Below are 18,955 nucleotides of genomic sequence, written 5' to 3'. Positions count from 1 at the left end.
ATTAATTTTTGTGGGTCCTAACAGGTTAAATCTGAAACAATTCTGAATAGTGTTTACACAAACTATGGAAACTGAAATTTAGAGTCAGAGGAAGGACAGAGAGCAGCCATTTGGGTGTCTAAAAGAAATCAAAGTGAAGCAAAGCCTCGGCCTTACCCCTTAATGCAACATGCTCTGATGCTCGAGACCACTGGTTCATGTGGTGAGGAAAAAGGGGTACACCACTGACACATGTGATGCAAAACATTAATGTGCACTTAGGGGACAAAAAGTATTTTCTGAAGCTCCAACACTTTCTGCCAAATACAAATTGCATTTATTCACGTCACACAGAGATGTATTCTCAACATCAATATATCATTACTAGCAACTGAAGATTGACAATTCAACAACATTAATAGTGTGGCATACTCAATGTATTTCAAATATTCAAAAGAACCTGCAAACAAACCTGGTGTGTCTACAACAGCAACATTTACTGAAGTTACACTACAAGACTTACAATCATTGCAACATGGTGTTTCAGTGCAAAACCAGGAAACTAAACGTGATACTAACCACATAACAAATGTTACAGATTGCATCTCAACAAAAATACGAAAGAGCACAACAAGAGTACGGAAAAGTGCCAAAAACGTCAGCTTCACTATCAAAATCACACACTCAAAAAATAATTCTCATCCCAATTGTCACTTTTGTGTGTTACCAGTGTCAAACTACGTGCTCTGAACTTGTTGCCTATTATAAGAGTGAAGCCTGTTATAAACATACCTTAATACAATTCAAGTCACGTTTGACAAATATTACTGTCACAACAGAAACAATCCAAATCATTTTCGCACCCAGTACAAAATATAACTTTTCAAAATGAACAATACATGCAACAATTTTAACTTAGTAACAGCTACTTGTCTATCTCGCAACGTTGCAAGTGACGGGCACAATTTCAAAAAACAATCCACCATATAGTACATTTATAATAAATACAAAAGATACTATGGCAAATGTCAGGTGTCACATTTTGGTACCTGCAGCACAGCAGTCTCTCACACACCGGTCGCTCGAAGCACTACGACCTCCCGCGCAGGAACCTCCGCTTGAACTGGCCGAGCTGCTTGTCGGAGATGACAACCTTGACGTAGACGTACTGCTCGTCCTGCGGGTCGACGGTCACGCCGACGACAGCCGCCTCCTTGTACAGCCAGCGAGACTCCTCCCCTCCGGAGGGCACGCGCACGGCCATCGACGTCCTGCCCGTCGCGCGCAGAACCGCTCCCTCTATCTTCTCGCGGAGGGCGTCCAGCCCGATACTGCGTGTGGCAGAAACTGGCAACCAGTCACTCTGGTGCGCACTGGCCACTTCTGCGGGCAACTGGTGACAGGACAACAAGCCGGGTAACTAATAGTATATCGGTAAGATACCGAAATGGCAGTGGAAAATCCTGGTAGAACACAAGCAATTTAAAAAGGGAAGAAAACACCTCACCAAATCAAAAAAGCACAGAGCTACCAAAACCCATGTGAAGAACACCAATAACTATGGTTTGATTAAAATTACTTGACAACTGACATAACATGTCGGACATGCCTCCCTCCCATCACATCACACAATTTCACGCCCAAACTGTTCACTGTTACCATAGTGCCGTAGCAAATGGTCAGTTCATTTCTAATTCCTCGTCTGGCTTCCTTCCTCTATGTGTGTGAGTCCTGAATCCTAGGTCTGGGTCTTATTTCAAGTTTCATCAGACACGCTACTCATACCAAAAATCACACACACACACACACACACACACACACACACACACACACACACACACACACACAATGATGGCAACAAAATATACAGGTATACACAGCACTAGCCAAACACTACTGGATCCGTTAGTACAAAATGTGGTTCAGATTCACATTTTCAATTACCACCAACGCAGACGTTAGCCTGCAGTAGATAACCTTCATAAGAAATTGCACCAGTCTGAGCTTTTTGAAGGAAACAAATCATCGTTGTGACTGGTAGTATACACCATAATAGGTAGTGATGCTGCACATTAGGTAAGGCAGATACCTGACACGTAAAAAGCTGTGGGTACGAGTCTTGTCGAGCAATATAATTTTTTTATTTATCTATCTTCATCGAAATCACTGATCTCATCATCATCTTCAACTGACTAGTTTAAATGTACTCATTTTTTTTTACCTTTTGTTATATCATTTTCATCATCATACTGACTTTTTTTATTTGCTCTCTTTTTGTCTTCCTGTGTCATCTATACCCTGTGACCAAGTGCCAATGAAGCCTGCGCATCAGTTCGTATCGTGTCAGCTCTCATAGTCACAGTGAGGCTAGTTCAGACAACTGATGAAAACGAGAAGTCACAGTTTGCTTTTAGTGCTGAAACTGAAATTTTTGCGTCTTGAATTTGCTCATAGAGTTCAACTGTAATTGTCGCGAACAACGTGAGTGTGATTAATAGTTCTCTTAGAAGTTTCTCGGATACACTGTACATCACAAGGTTGTGATTAAGTTAGGACAATAGTGTAAATTCAGGGCTACACAATGTATGGACTGCCACAGTTCATTGTTCATATGAAATTAAATGTGGACAGAGCATCTCACGTTCCTGCCATATCTGACAACAGCCATTTCCAACACTGCTCCACATCACATGAAGAGCTCTTCAGCTCCCTGGGGTGTGACCCGGCGTGTGTGCATGTCACCTTTAACTGAGTGGCAGCGAATGTGGCAACACTGTAGTGGCAACTGACTGATGTCAACTGTCAAGTAATTTTAATCAGACTGTAGCACCAAAGGACGGTCAGCACAGAATATAACTGTAAACACCATGTCAAGAAATCTCTCATCATTTCTGAATACTAAAACTACCGTCTCCTCCATACAGCCCCCCCCCCTTCTCCCACTGCACCTAGCAACCAGCCATCCTCCCCCACACCATGACACCATGTGACTGCATTGTCACACAGCTACTGATGTTTCAAACAATGGAAAATCTAGAATGGAACAACAACATTATGGAAAGGACAGATTGGTACTCATCACATAAAGAAGACATTGACTCACAGACAGGCACAATGGAAAGAGTATAGAAATATTTAAGCTTCTGGACAGAGTTTTCACAAGAAACAGCAGGACTCTCACAAATTCACACAACAACAAAAGCCCCGGCCACTAGGGCCCTTGTTGGTCGGAGACAGTAGCTGTGTGTGTGTGTGTGTGTGTGGGGGGGGGGGGGGGGGGGGTTGTTCTGTCATCATCGTGCAAATGTGTGTGCATGTTCTATTTCTGATAAACGGCTTTGTCTGAAAGCTTAAATATTTCTAGTGTTCTTTTCATTGAGTGTGTCTGAAATTCAGTGCCTCCTCTATGTGCTGAGCTGCTGTTCTTTGTTACTTAAAACCACATTTCATTAACTTTTTGGTTTCATTAACAAATGTTTGCAGAAAAGGGAATGTTCAGATAGTTATCTCTGTTGAGCAGAATATAATACTGCTTAAGAAAATTATGTCGAAATATCAGCAAAAGTAAAGAGGGGTGCATTTTACATTGCAGAGATAAAAAAGGCAAAATTAAATTTTTACAAATTAGCTGCATTTTTTTAAAAGAATGATCAATGAAACTGTAATTTTAAAAAATTGAGAAAGAACTAACAAGATGTAGAAGTTAATTTAGAAAGCTGTCACACATCCACTTTACAGCTACAATTTAGCTACTCCACAATGCATTGCCAGAGAATTCAGTACTGCATATCAATGTTGCATTTCTCTGAATGCTTTACTATAAAGCAAAGTGGTTTAGTCTACTTTGATCCTAATGTCAGGAAATAACAGAAATTAATGATGTCTCACAGAAGGAGCTTGGCAAGTATTCATACAACTTAACCACAGCAGCAGACAGAGGATTTCCTTACCAAGTCAATCTTATTCCCCACTACTATGACATTTTCGAGCAGCTCTGGACTGAGATCAAACGACTTTAATGTCTGGTCCACATTGACAGCCTGTGCTTCCGAGTCCGGATGGCTGACATCTCTGACGTGGACGACGACATCTGCCAACATCGCATCCTCCAGTGTCGCTCGGAACGACTCCAGCAGTTGTGTCGGGATGTCCGAAATGAAGCCTACTGTATCAACATACAGCACCTGCAACACATCATGCAACACGTGCTTCACAACATTTCCTCAAAACTCAACATTTCAAGGAAAATCAAACATGGAAATATTAGAGTGACAAAGGAAAGAGGATTCCCAGTCAGAAAGCAGTGTCAGAAACAACACACACTTCAGGGGCAGGGATGCATGTGGGGGGGGGGGGGGGGGGGAGTTAGTCTGAAGGACATTTTGTCTTTGCAAGCTAATGAATTTACTGTACATCAGCAATTCTCTATTTTATTACAGTGTTCGATCTAGACCATGAATATTTTTGGTTTCTACTCTTCACAAAAATTCCCATAAACAGGAGATTCTTGAACAAACATCACAGTTAAACTTTTAGGAATATCTGTTGTTTTGAACTGAGCTGTTTTGAACTGAGGGATGTCATATTGACCTACTCTCAACATTTAATTGTCCTTCACACAGACTTGGAAACTAAGCTAGAGGATATTTTTACTATGGAAATACATGACTAAATCAATACTTGAAGTGATACTTAAGAAACAGATGCCATATTACAAGAAGTGCTGATCAGAGTAAGCACTAACAAAGAACTTAGAAACACTTTAGAAATAGGTATGAGGAATTCTGGGTTCAGAGAGACATAGCTGTTACTTATCCTGTATTGCAGACTATCATGAGAAAGTCTGATAGCTTTTCCACTTTCAAACCTTACAGAAAGGAGTTTCAGTGCACATCCCTATCTCCTTAAGCAGTAAAATATAAACATACAAATTGAGACTCACTGACGTAGGAGATTTTGGGTAAAACCAAACTAAACTGAAGAAAGAAATTGAAAATTTGCTAATAAAGCTCCTGACTCCTCTCTTCCACTAAAGGCATTTATGTATTAATTTTACTAGATTCGCGTTTTGTGTCATTTCATAAATGTATGAAACTCTACATTTTTTTATTTTTTTTAAATTCTACACTTCCATAGTTAAACCTATCAAAGTAAGTAGTACTTAGCCTCAAAATCACTTTTGAAATTGATGAATTCGTAAATACCCAATTTATGAAAGGCAGTGGTCTGCCCAAAGCAACAATTTCGCTCGTGGTCTACAAGCCAAAAAGTTTGGGGACCTCTGCTTTACAGCAATAAGGATTGTCCGCACAGAATGTCATCACTTAATCAGCACACACCATTGCGGCATCATTCAAAATTTCAAAACATTTAACTCTGCTTCATAGTAACAACACCAGTTGAGGACTGTTGTGTACAAATTATGGCCCATAACTACACTGAAGAAAGTGTAACATCTAGAACAAATTTTCATACTGCAGCAGAGTGTGCAGTGGTTTGAAACTTCCTGACCGATTAAAATTGTGTACCAGACTGGGGATTGAACCTGGGACCTTTGCCTTCACAGAAGTGTTTGTTCTCCCCCAAGGCATGCAAGAAAACTTATGTGACATTGTAAGGTAGGAGAGAGGTATTAGTGAAGCTGTGAGGACGGATCATAAGTTGTGCTTGGGAAGCTTAGTCAATAGAGCACTTTTCTGCAACAGGCAAAAGTCCCAGGGCACGAGTCCCAGTCTGCCATACAGTTGGTCTGCCACACAGTTTCAGGATGCAATACAACTGTAGACTGTGTTTGGAGGCAACTATAATTGCTGTGTCGACCCGAACAGTTTGCAAGCATTTCCCCCTGATCAATTTTTTGTCTCTAGGCCAGGGGTGGGCAATAGTTTTGGCTCAAAGACCACTTTGCAGAAGCAGAGGTTAGGGAAGGGCCACAGCTTCTAAAATGACTGCACAAGTGACCTACCAACTGAGCAACACCAGCACGATCCACGGCCGATCGTCACAGCTTTGCTTTTGCCAGCACCTAATCTTGTACCTTCCAAACAACACAGAAGTTCTTCTGTTAGCAGCAATCCTACAATAAAGGATACTGCAGAGACATAGCTTAGTCACAGCCTGGGGGTGCTGCCACTATGAAATTTTCAGTCTGCAGCGGAGTGTGCACTTATATAAAACTTCCTGGCAGATCACAACTGTGTACCGGACTGAGACCTAAACTCAGGAAATTTGCCTTCCAGACAGAAGGAAGGAGATGAGGTACTGGTGGTAGTGAAACTGTGAGGACAGATTGTGGGTTGTGCTTAGATAGCTCAGTTGGTAGAGCACTTTCCTCGACAAAGGCAAAGGTCCCAAGTTCACGAGTCTGTCCGGCACACAGAGATTCGTATCAGTGCACACTTCACTACAGAATGAAAAATTCACTCTAGAAACATACCCCAGGCTGTGGCTAAGACACGTCTCCACAATATCCTCTCTTCCAGTAGTGCTAGTCCTAAAAGTTTCGCAGGAGAACTTCTGTCAAGTTCAGAAGGTAGGAGGTGAGGTACTGGCGGAAGTAAAGCAGTGAGGACGGGTCGAGATTCGTGCTCGTGTAGCTCAGTCAGTAGAGCACTCGGTTGTGAAAGGAAAAGTCCTGAGTTCGAGTCTCAGTCCGGCGCACACTTTAATCTGCCACAAAGTTTCATATCACCGTGCACTCCACTGCAGAGTGAAAAAATTCATTCTGAATACACACTCTGGCAATATGAAGCAGCCCTAAACCAGAAGACTGGTTTGAACACTGCAATGCTTCACCAGGTCATTCTGGAGGTGCCACACTCTCACTTTACTCTGGCACCTGAACAGACTTACCCAGGGTGACCTAATATTTAATTTGGACTCCAAAACATCTACATCTATACTATACAAACCACCATAAGGTGCATAGGAGAAGGTACATTCCATTGTAGCTGTTATTGAGGTTTCTTTCCTGTCCCATTCACATATGGAGCACAGGAAGAATGATTGATTGAATCCTCTGTGCATTCAATTATTCTAATCTTATCCTCACGATCCTTATGTGAGTGATACATTGGTGACTGGAGTATACGCCTAGAGTAATCATTTCAAGCTGGTTCTTGAAACATTGTTAATAGACTTTCTCGGGATAGTTTACACCTGTCTTCATGATTCTGCTAGTTCATTTCCTTCAGTATCTCTGCGATACTCTCCCATGGATTAAACAATGCTGCCCTTCTCCGTTAGTCCTATGTGGTATAGATTGCACGAACTTGAGCAATATTCTAGAACCGGTCCAACAAGTGATTTGTAAGCAATCTCTTCTGTAGACTGATTGCACTACCACAACATTCTACCAATAAACCTAAGTCTACCACCAGTTTTACCCATTCCTAAACCTATGTGATCATTCCATTTCATATCCCTTTAAAATGTTACACTCAGGTATTTGTATGAGCTGGTCAGTTCCACCAGTTACTCATTGATATTATATTTATAGTATACGAAGTTTTTTTTGTTTGTTTTTTGTTTTGTAAAGTGCAAAATTTTACATTTCTGACCATTTAGAGCAAGTTACCAATCTCTGCACCACATTGAAATCTTATCGAGATCTGACTGTACATTTAAGCATCTTCTTTCAGATAGTGCTTCATTATAGATAACTGCATCATCTGCTAAAAGCCTGATTATACTATTAATATTGCCTGGCCTAGTGCAACACTGCATTTTTCTCATACACAGATTATTGCCAGAGGTGAAGAAGCAACAAGTGACAGAACAAATTCGAGACTGGACAAGGACTGAACCCCACATGTTACAAATTTTAGACTGAGAGGTAACAGCTGCGAAACACAGTTGAAACTGACAGATTCCCCAACACAGGAAGTGAGCAGCTGACAGACCTGGAGACGGCACGGTAAGAACCCAGCATGCACCGTCACATCGAGTGTGGCAAACAGTTCGTCACGAGCCTCCAGCCGGTCATCGCCAGTCAGGGCCTGCAACGAGGGTGAGAAAACAGGTTGATTAGTTAATTACATGTTCTCCAAATCATCTTAATGATTTCTTTATCAAAATTATGCACAACAAATCAGTTTGCAGAGTATGTACAATATTTATGAACATATTATTTCTTAGTGCTACTCACACAACTACACTTAAACGTAGGTTTTCTTTTTTTATAGGTTACCAGTTTTTAAATAAAAATTCACCTACTGAATACAAGGAGTTACGCAAAAGAAATAGTTTTAGATTATATTGGATGTCCAAGTTAAATATATAATATAAATTGTGATAGCTTGAGATGGAATTGAGATATTTATTGACAGTTTGCTTGTAAAAGTATCATGCTTTCTTTTGTGGAGCAAAAGTCCGTTGCACTGGTACATCGTTTTCAGCATGAGTATGGACTGTGACCAACTAACGATGTTTCCAGTTACATAACAATCACGAAATCGGACAAATGGCTTAGGGAAAATGGGAATTTGATGTCAGGCCATAGGCCAACACAACAAGTGTGCAGTTCCAGTGGCTATTGTTGTCCTTCCAGCAGAGCCCCCATAAGTCTATACAACAGGCAAATGGGAAGTTACAGTTCCTCATTCAACAGTACACGATACAGTCCATAAAAGGTTGCGCCTACGGCTGTACAAACCGCAGTTTGATCACAAAAGCCAGCCTGAGGACAGGTCGTGATGGAAGGCACTCTCAAAGACAATTCAGACAAAAAAGGATGAAAACGAAGCATTCCTCCATTTTATCTGCTTCTCAGATGAGGCTACATTTCACACTTCCAGCGTGATAAACAGACAGAATTGCTGCATATGTGGAATTAAAATCCCCCCCCCCCCCCCCCCCACACACACAGTGAACCTGACAAAGTGAATGTGTGGGGTGGATTCTTGAAGAACAGGGTTATAGGCCCATTCTTCTTCACAGAGCATGCAGTTAATTTAATAACATATGTAGACATATTGGAGCTGTATGCTGTGCCACAATTTCCTCATGACGTGATCTTTCAACAAGATGGCGCATCATGACATTTTGCGAACACTGTGAGGAATTTCTTGGATTACAAGTTTCCAGATCACTGGATTTGGAGAGGCAGTCTGCCGATTGCTTGGCCCACAAGAAGCTCAGACATTACACTTTATTTTTTTCTGTATGGTTTTATCAAGAACCAAGGGCATCGGATACCAGCTTGTGATCTACCAAATCTCCGCCATCTCATTTGTGCAGCTATTGCAAATGTTATGCCTGCAATGCTACAAAACACTTTAAGAAAAGTGGAATACATATAGCTGTCTATTGTGCCACTAATGGTGCCCATTTCGGTGTGTATTAGGTATGTAAAAAAACATTTTGAGTTACCAGACTTTTAGAAACATACTATCAATATACATCTCAATTACTTCTCAAGTTATTGCATTTTATATCACTGTATGTTTACACTGTATTTAAAACTTGTTTTGCTGCCTCTCGGACATTTCATATTACTGGCCAATAATTAAAAATTTTTGCTGGTGCTTACTCAACTCCTTTCTGAACCACTGACAGTTTTACTAATGGGCAATGAAAGTCATTTTTCTTCTAGTGTTGTGGGTTCAGGCATCACTATCCTTCTCAAATTGTGAGAAATTAATTATGACAAATTTCATTAGTGCATATATAAATTGTGAATGTTCAGTTGTAATATGTAACTCCTCTACAAGAAACCATACCTACAAGATGACTGCAAATGAACACCACATGTTATTCTTACTGCTAGTTTTTGTGCAGGATCAATTAAGTGCTTGCTTAACTAAACTGTATACTCTGGCACTCGGTTTCCTTAAATCATATTGGAGAAATGCTAAACACCTTCTCGCTACTCACTGACAGGAGGCAGATAAGCACATACAGAGTATCATCATACAGCATTCTCCTTACTTATAACTTTTTGTTTTGATATAACCTTTCTGTTGGTTTTTACAAGCATTTACTGAACACAAAATTAGAATAATATAACAACAGGTTAAATAGTCTATCAGTCAACAAAACCAAATAACAACAGTTCCCAACTGAAATTAATGTAAGTCCAAGTGTGACTTCCTCGGTGTGTACGCATACTGGTATTACAACAGGTCTATTAAGCACAGTTCCAAAGAAATATTACCCTTGTGAATACTACCCACTCATCAAACAGAAACACTACCAGTAAACCTTTGATTCTTTAAACAATCTAACTCCCATGTATAAAACATCCTCAAACATCTCATTATTTTCCAAAATGAGTTAATGTGTTAAATATTTGCTTTTAAGCATGCAAGGGAGAAAAAGTTTAGGTAACATTTGAAATTATCCTTAAAGTTTGTTCGAAATTGCAAAGCACTCTCATTGTGAAACACTGGATGAATATAAATTGAATATTTTCAGCAAAAGCAAGTTTTTCACTGGTCTCAATGTTCACAATGCCATATCTCCTGAACTGTGTCTTGTACAATGATATAATTTTGCAGGTGCATTGAGTGGTATATGTGGATACAGCCTGTAAACCGTATTATGAATACATTTGTTAGTAAAGGAGTAATAAATTAAAACACCATGTCTGAGGCTGAAGTTTGACTGTGCAAACAGTGAAAATGTAGCAAGTGATGAACTTTTTTCCTTTCATTATTTTGTGGAGAGCGTCAGCAAGAAAAGGTTTCGTAAAAGTTTAAAAATGTGTAAACTTTGTTGCTAGTTGCCAAGTGCAGCCACTCCAAAATACTAGATGAATAAAGTATTTGTTTTCACATGGCATCAACTACACTGCTTCAAAACAAACACATATTTTCTAACTGTGATTACTTGTCTTATTGTGTTTAACTTTTAACATTAAGATCATACCTCTTAATGAGTAGATCACGACAGCAATTAAAATTTTTAAATTGGGTCAATAATTATGTGAAATATAGAAAACTGAACTTTTGTTGCCCATACACTGCCCTTGTACCAGGTTCCAGAACATCATTATATTAATACAGATGAGGAAATGTTATACCAGTTCGAGGAGTGCAGATGGTATACCCATCACCAGTCATGCAATAAATTGGAAAGCACAACAGTCACTATCCAAACTCAACTCCAAGTAAACACTGGCAGCAGTTGTAGTTCTCTTCACAGGGGCAGAGTCATATAATAGCAGCTAGGTGAAGGAAAAACTGTAGGTGAGCCAGGCACAGGAGAACCTTATACCGTCCCACTACAAAATTTTGTGTGGCTGACCTTCGAAATCAGCAGCTTCACCAGAATTGGACAACGTTATCGCATATTGCCTGTATCTTCCATTCCCATTACAGGCCACTAAACCCCAATTCCACTTTTTCCAATTGAAAGCACCGTGTTTTTATGTCATATGTTAACTAACAGTATGCGACTCATCTGTGTGTAGTGCCTGCTTTTCCCACAATAATTTGCTATTCTCATAGATAAACATTTTTTTTGTAATGGTGTAGAGTTATGCTACGTCAGACTTTCCCCTTTTCCTAAACCTTACCAGTCCTTTTCTTGACTCCTCCCCCTTCCCCTTCAACCCTTCCACCAGGAGGAGAAGCCGCTGGCTCCAAATCTTACACATTTCTTTTACCTTAGTATATGTAAAGGAGTTTTGCTATTTAGGGAGCAAAATAATTGATGATGGTCAAAGTATAGAGGATATAAAATGTAGACTGGCAATGGCAAGGAAAGCCTTTCTGAAGAAGAGAAATTTGTTAACATCGAGTATAGATTTAAGTGTCAGAAAGTTGTTTCTGAAAGTATTTGTATGGAGTGTGACCATGTATGCAAGTGAAACATGGACGATAACTAGTTTGGACAAGAAGAGAATAGAAGCTTTCGAAATGTGGTGCTACAGAAGAATGCTAAAGATTAGATAGGTAGATCATATAACTAATGAGGAGGTATTGAATAGGATTGGGGAGAAGAGAAGTTTGTGGAACAACTTGACTACAAGAAGGGATTGGTTGGTAGGACATGTTCTGAGGCATCAAGGAATCACCAACTAAACATTTGAGGGCAGCATGGAGGGTAAAAATCTTAGAGGGAGACCAAGAGATGAATACACTAAGCAGATTCAGAAGGATGTAGGTTGCAGTAGGTACTGGGAGATGAAGGAGCTTGCACAGGATAGAGCAGCATGGAGAGATGAAATTTTTAGTGTCTATTCCTTGATAATGTACTGGCTTCACAACCCAAACTCACATATTGTACATTGGACTACTGCAGGGCTGAACAACAGACATGTGTCAATACCAGAGAAGGAAAGTTGCTACTCACCATATAGCGGAGATGCCAAGTCACGATAGTCACAATGAAAAGATTCACACATGCAGCTTTCGGCTGTTAAGCCTTTGTCAGCAGTAGACACGCATGCACACACACACGCACTCATGCAAACGCAACTTGCACACACGTCTGCAGTCTCCGAGAGCTGAAACTACACTGCGAGCAGCAGCACCAGTGCATGATGGGAGTGGCAACTGGGTGGGGGTCCTTACACAACCCCTGCTCCCAATCCCTTACCGCATGGCTCATACCCATGTAATTGACCTAGATGCAAGACCTGTCCCGTACATCCTCCTACCACCACCTATTCCAGTCCGGTCACTAACATCACATATCCCATCAAAAGCAGGGCTACCTGTGAAACTAGTCACGTGATTTACAAGCTAAGCTGTAACCACTGTGCTGCATTCCATGTACACATGACAACCACCGAGCTGTCTGTCCACTTGAACGGTCACTGACAAACTGTGGCCAAAAAACAAGTGGATCACCCTGTTGCTGAACACACTGCCAAACATGATACCCCTCATGTCAATGACTGCTTCACAGCCTGTGCATTTTTATTTCTCTCCTTTCCGCTACTTACCACCTCCCTCCTCTGCACCTTCTCTCCTGCCCTCCGTCTAAACAGCAACACTTCACTCCAACCATACTATCCCTTCCCCTCCCCACCCCAGCCTCCTCCTTGCCCCCACCTAGTCGCCCCTACCATCATGCACTGGAGCTGCTGCTCGCAGTGTAGTTTCAGCTCTGAGACTGCAGACATGTGTGCAAGTTGTGTTTGCATGCGCGCGCGCACGTGTGTGTGTGTGTGTGTGTGTGTGTGTGTGTGTGTGTGTGTGTGTGTGTGTGAGTGAGTGAGTGAGTGAGTGAGAGAGAGAGAGAGAGAGAGAGAGAGAGAGAGAGAGACGACCGTTTAATAATATCCTACAGTCCACTTTTAAATGTGCCTGTGTGCTGTCCAATAGTTCCTTAATATGGTGAGCAGCAGTTGATCCCAATTCATATTTTTGATATGTCTATCAGCATGCCTTTGTAGGATGTGTATTCAGTTTGTGAAGGTAATAATTTTTTTGTTTTGGTGGTAGTGGAAGACACCCTTCCCTGCCCACCTACTGCCCTCCCTCACTGCTGCATACACCCCCATATATGTGTGTTTTACCATTACATTTTATATTCCCTCAAGTTTCATAGAAATACTTCATACTAAATTGGAAATAAAGTAAGTCCGCTTTGGCTTCAAACCCCACACACCCCATTGAAGATCATGATGTGGTTCATTACCAGAGTGTGTTTTTTGCTGATTCTTCCAAGGCAAATGACAGCGCGCACACTGTGTGTGTGTGTGTGTGTGTGTGTGTGTGTGTGTGTGTGTGTGTGTGTGTGTGTCTACTGCCGACAAAGGCTTAATGGCCGAAAGGTAAGAGTGTGTGAATCTTTTTATTGTGCCTATCGCGACTCAGCATCTCTACTATATGGTGAGTGCAACTTTCCTTTTCTAGTATTGTTACATATTTTCCATTCTTCAACAGACATGTGAATTTCCAGTGTACTGTATCATCTTATACTAAATTTTTATTTATTTACAAAAAAAGCAGGTAAGAAACCATCTAATTTTAAAAAAGGGAAAACAACAAAAAAGACATGTCATATAAAATAGCCACCACTTAAGTGAATAAGTTTTGTTGTTTGCATGTTTGATTATAATGGTCTCTTGCTACATACGATGACTGTATTTTCTGTTTATTCTATTGTAATTTAGGTTCTTCACATCACTGAGTTAATGGTCAAAGATTTTTATGGCTGAACATTTAACACCTTTCTGTATCACTACTGACAAGTGCCTCTATCAGCATGTACTTTCAATTGTGCACTGTCAGGGTAAGTGCTGACCACCCATTCTGCTCCCTGTAATTTTAGTTGCCTCATTTCTATGCCAAGCTATGTCCCAGTGTTAGACAGTGCAAGTCATTACTTACTCCAGTATTATATGATGACAAGTTTAAAACTACGGACAATTATTTTAAAATGTTTTATTCTGAAAACAGTATTGCAAGAAATATTTCTCTACACAACCTCCCTCATTCTCTGTGCACTTGATCTGTATCTTGATAAGATTCTTACTTTAGTCTTGAACTTGGGCACATCTATTCTTGGACATCCTAGACCCCCTGCCCCTCATCATCTGACGAATAGCTTTGATTCACACAGATGCTCCTTCATTGGACCAAAAACAATGTGTTCCAGCTGCTTAGAACCCAGATTCTGAATGCACCAGACTGTTTTCCCGGCTCTATGAGGGTAGCTACTATCCTGAAGCAAAAATGCACCATTTGAAAGCTACCCTTCCCTTTATGTTTTTATTTTGGGTCCAAACTTCCACGTCAGCTGTAGCTATTCACTCTATTTGACCTTTACAAGTGTACCGACTCACTAGTGGGCCTTTCTTACCTCAAAACAATGTTGTCATCAGTTTCTCTGGAGAAGCATGGCTTCTGAAATTTATTATTATTATTATTATTATTATTATTATTATTATTATTATATTTTCCTGTAAGCAAAGACTGGCATTTCTATATGATGCTCTGGCACTGGTTTACAGCGATGGACCCACATCTGAACAGTTACTGTATCAGGGTGTATACACAGACAAGGAAAAAAATTCCCTGGATTTTTTCCAGCTGAAAATACACTTTCTTCGTGTTAAGTGGCAGTATAATTTTTATCGGAACTGTAAAACTTATCAATCCTTTGACTGGTAAAGATTTTATACACAGGCATAGAATTTCCTGGCACTTCAGGAAACAAAAGTCAGCAAAAAGATAACGCGTTTTGGAATGATCTTCGATGCACAGCAACACATACGCTGCACATTTTCATATTATGAAACTCCACCAAACACAGCACATTAGTTTACGAAGCACTCAAACTGAGACTGTGATGCACTTTTGTCAATCATAGCTCACATCACATTATGTTATCTCACCAGCAAATGACAGCATAATGCCACACATGCCATAAGCTGAAATTGTGAACTTGAAATTCACGAACAGCTGACACCGGCTAATTGTGTGGAATGAAACACTTTGTTTCAAATAAATTGACTGCCTCTGCAGAAGAGATCAACAAAAGCCAAATTTCTTTAGTAAACCAACAAAAATAGCTTCATTGCTCTGCAAAGCGATTAATGCTCAATTGCCAATAACAAGGAAATAAAATACCATCAGAAAACAAACTACTAACATATTTTAGCCTTCCTTAATTATGTGAGTGTATTTTAATTTATTTGATAGCTCCCAGTCACAGAAAACCATCTTCTTTTCATTTGACGTGACAGTTGTAAACAAAGAGAAAACAACAAAACAATGAAACATAAACGAGGGTCATGTGGAGACTACTCCCACTGCAACCTGTCTGCTCTGCGAATGCACAAATCTGGCAGCATTTTTCCAGGTAGCATCTGGTTGCTTGCACCTACTCCATATACATCTAACAGCCACACTGCCAAGTAGTGAGAAGCAGGAGAAAGTGACACTCGCATGCTGCTTCAGCTCCGTGCATACATGAGCCCACTGGCAACTGCTAATTCAAACAGTTGTGATGTCACACTCATCAACATCAGTTTGTTGTTACACAATATTGCTTAGTCTTAATTCTAAATCTTTTTGCCACATTTTTCTGTCGCTGGCTGCTTGTGTATGCACTGTGTCTCACTGCTGTAAATGGCACATTTTCTTTGCGACCTAAGTTTTATATTGGTATTTTTCTCTCAATTATGATTTATTGCTGCAATATTATTCTGCAGTAACAGGCTAAAGTAAAATTATTACCCGTCAAAATTACAATATTTAACTCAAAATTAAAACAATGAAAAATTCCCAGAAGTCTAAAAAATTTCTGGGGTTTTTCCCGGATGAAAAAATTCCCAGATTTTTCTAGGATTTCCCAGTTGTCCCAGAGCATTTACACCCTGTATTCACTAAGAAAGTCTTCTCTTTCCTGTTCAAAATTCCTTAAATGTGATTTCCACATTTCCAAATATTCCAGTCTGTGTTTGTCTGTCGGTTGACATGGTACCCAGTGAGCACAAATTCAATAGTTCAATGGTTAGTGGACGATTACAAAAGCTGAGTCGCAGCTTATGTTCCCACTCTCGTGCAGTATCTTCAATTCTGATACTATGATCATCAGGGGATTTCAGTCAGCTTTCCCTGCCTCTATTGTTTCTGAACTGAACGCCCTACACAGCACACAAACGTGCTTGCTTTTTAAAAATTACGTATTCCTAAGGTTTTCACTGTCTAAGACAGCTATCACCATACTACAGCTGCATTCTGCAAATAATTTCCACAGACTTAGTCGCTTCAAAGTACAGAAAATGAATTATTCCCTCCATTTCCTCCCCAGTTCACTCAGAGAATGGGGCACTAAAAATAAAATGCTCTAAAATCAACATGAATACAGCTAATTACTGAACTCTCACAGAGTGTGAAAACAACAATAAGCTTAAGAACTGTCATTACTGAGTCAGTGTTTTTGCCTTTACTTATTGACTTGCCCTCATATTTCTCAATATTACAGTCGATGAAAACTGCCGCTCAAGCAATAGGCCACAGCAATTGGTTATTATACCTTAATGAAAATTTTGAATGTCTTGCCACACTCTTATTTTTATTGCCACAAAATGTTGGAGTTACTGCTGCTGCAATCTGTACAAACAGGATAGACAGTGCTCCAACATTCTTCTGCAACATCAATTGTGGTGTCTGTAATATCATACCTCACCTGGATGTCAGATAATGCAGTCTGTTTAGTTTAATGGTTTTAAAAATAGCATTTTATATGCAAAGGGTGTCCCAGGAGGAATGGTCACTATTGAGGGATATGACAGGAACAGTCATCAAAGGCAAAAAAAAATCTAGTAAACATGGGCTCTAAAATGCATACTTTATGAGCTATGAGCACTTCCTCATCTTCAACACTGTGAAACAAATCTCTTCTACCACAAACTCTCTGCTTTCAATATTTTGGGAGGGGTAGTGTGAGCCAAAACAAGAAAAAAAATGTCTGGTAAACATGGGCTCTAAAATGAACACCTCAAGAACTATGAGCACTTGATCAGTAGAACAAACGGTTTACACACACGCAAAGAGGAACAAATGATCACGGCTCTTAATGCATTTAGAGCCCATTTTCACTTAACAAATGAAAGAAGAGAAACAGAAAATGACTGATTGCAGTCTTATCGAGATGGGTGTGAACTGAGAAGTACACTCATGACTTTTACAAGTTTTTTATTCACTGCTTGGCGTGTTCTTAAAATGGTTATGTTGCCTATATTATTTTGAGATACCAAATAGCACTCTCTCAGTACAACGCAATTTGCCCATAGCCAGTACAGTAGCACAAAAGAAAAGAAGAAGATTGAAAAGAAGTTATAATATTAGATTGGCAAATGTTTAAAGGATGTTACGAACTTTGCAACTTCACATGGATTGACAAAATATTAGTAACTAAAATTAAATTTTAAATAAAATGACCGCGAATTTATGTGGAATTAAGTTTGCTTCTCAGTACCTCCTCTATGTAGTAACAATCTATCCTATTTCATACTGATATTCCATCCCACATATTACACTACTGAATACTCAAAAATATTTATTTCATGAAGCTGACTGCAAAAAATACTACACATAAATAAATAACAATACTATGAAAAGGAAAGCTGCTACTCACCATATAGCAGAGATGCTTCGTCACAGATAGGCACATCTGCCTATCTGCCACTCAGCATTTCCACTATACAGTGAGTAGCAGCTTTCCTTTTCATAATATTGTTACATTCCATTCTGGATTTTCCATTGTTTAACACATAAATAAGTAATAAACAAGCTGAGAAATAAATCAGAAAGTCACAACAAAGATATGTCCAATGGAGGGAGTAAAAAAACACAACTTACATATTGATTAATGGAAAATCTCATATAAAGATGTGAAACATTTTTAGTTTGTTAGTTGTTAGTATTTGTTTCACAACTTACATATTTTAATTTACTATAGAATCAGACTGAATATAACAGTATAAGTAATTGCAGTAGGAATTTAGAAGTTATAATATATATAGTTTGGACAAGAAGAGAATAGAAGCTTTCAAAATGTGGTGCTACAGAAGAATGCTGAAGATTAGATGGGTAGATCACATAACTAATGAGGAAGTATTGAATAGGATTGGGGAGAAGAGAAGTTTGTGTCACAACTTGACCAGAAGAAGGGATCTGTTGGTAGGACATGTTCTGAGGCATCAAGGGATCACCAATTTAGTATTGGAGGGCAGCGTGGAGGGTAAAAATCGCAGGGGGAGACCAAGAGATGAACACACTAAGCAGATTCAGAATGATGTAGGTTGGAGTAGGTACTGGGAGATGAAGAAGCTTGCACAGGATAGAGTAGCATGGAGAGCTGCATCAAATCAGTCTCAGGACTGAAGACCACCACAACAACAACAACAACAGTAGGAATTTGTATTCTTCAATGACTGAAATGGTGTAGCCAAACAAACCAGGTTTAGAGAAAAATTTGGTGGTAAAATTCGAAAGAAACCCAGCTACATTAGAAATGACTTCTGGCACATGGGTACAGCAGAGTAACAGTTTGCAAGAATCTCTCTCGACAA

At 39.7% G+C, this 18,955-nt stretch overlaps 1 protein-coding gene across 1 annotated transcript in view; it reads right to left on the bottom strand.

Annotated features, from left to right (window-relative positions):
• Positions 1–293: 293 nt before the first annotated feature.
• LOC126109706 (putative GTP-binding protein 6) overlaps positions 294–18,955 on the bottom strand; it is a 31,996-nt gene continuing 13,334 nt past the window's right edge. Inside the window, exons 4-6 of the mRNA XM_049914759.1 lie at positions 7,881–7,976; positions 3,930–4,163; positions 294–1,372 (exon numbers count right to left, since the gene is read on the bottom strand). Of these exons, the coding sequence (XP_049770716.1) occupies positions 1,070–1,372; positions 3,930–4,163; positions 7,881–7,976 (633 nt within the window). The 3' untranslated portion in view covers positions 294–1,069. The remainder of the gene's footprint in view (positions 1,373–3,929; positions 4,164–7,880; positions 7,977–18,955) is intronic.

Source organism: Schistocerca cancellata, chromosome 12 (genome assembly GCF_023864275.1).
Source record: "Schistocerca cancellata isolate TAMUIC-IGC-003103 chromosome 12, iqSchCanc2.1, whole genome shotgun sequence".
Classification (NCBI taxonomy): Eukaryota; Metazoa; Arthropoda; class Insecta; order Orthoptera; family Acrididae; genus Schistocerca; species Schistocerca cancellata.
This window is presented reverse-complemented; position numbering and strand designations above follow the sequence as displayed.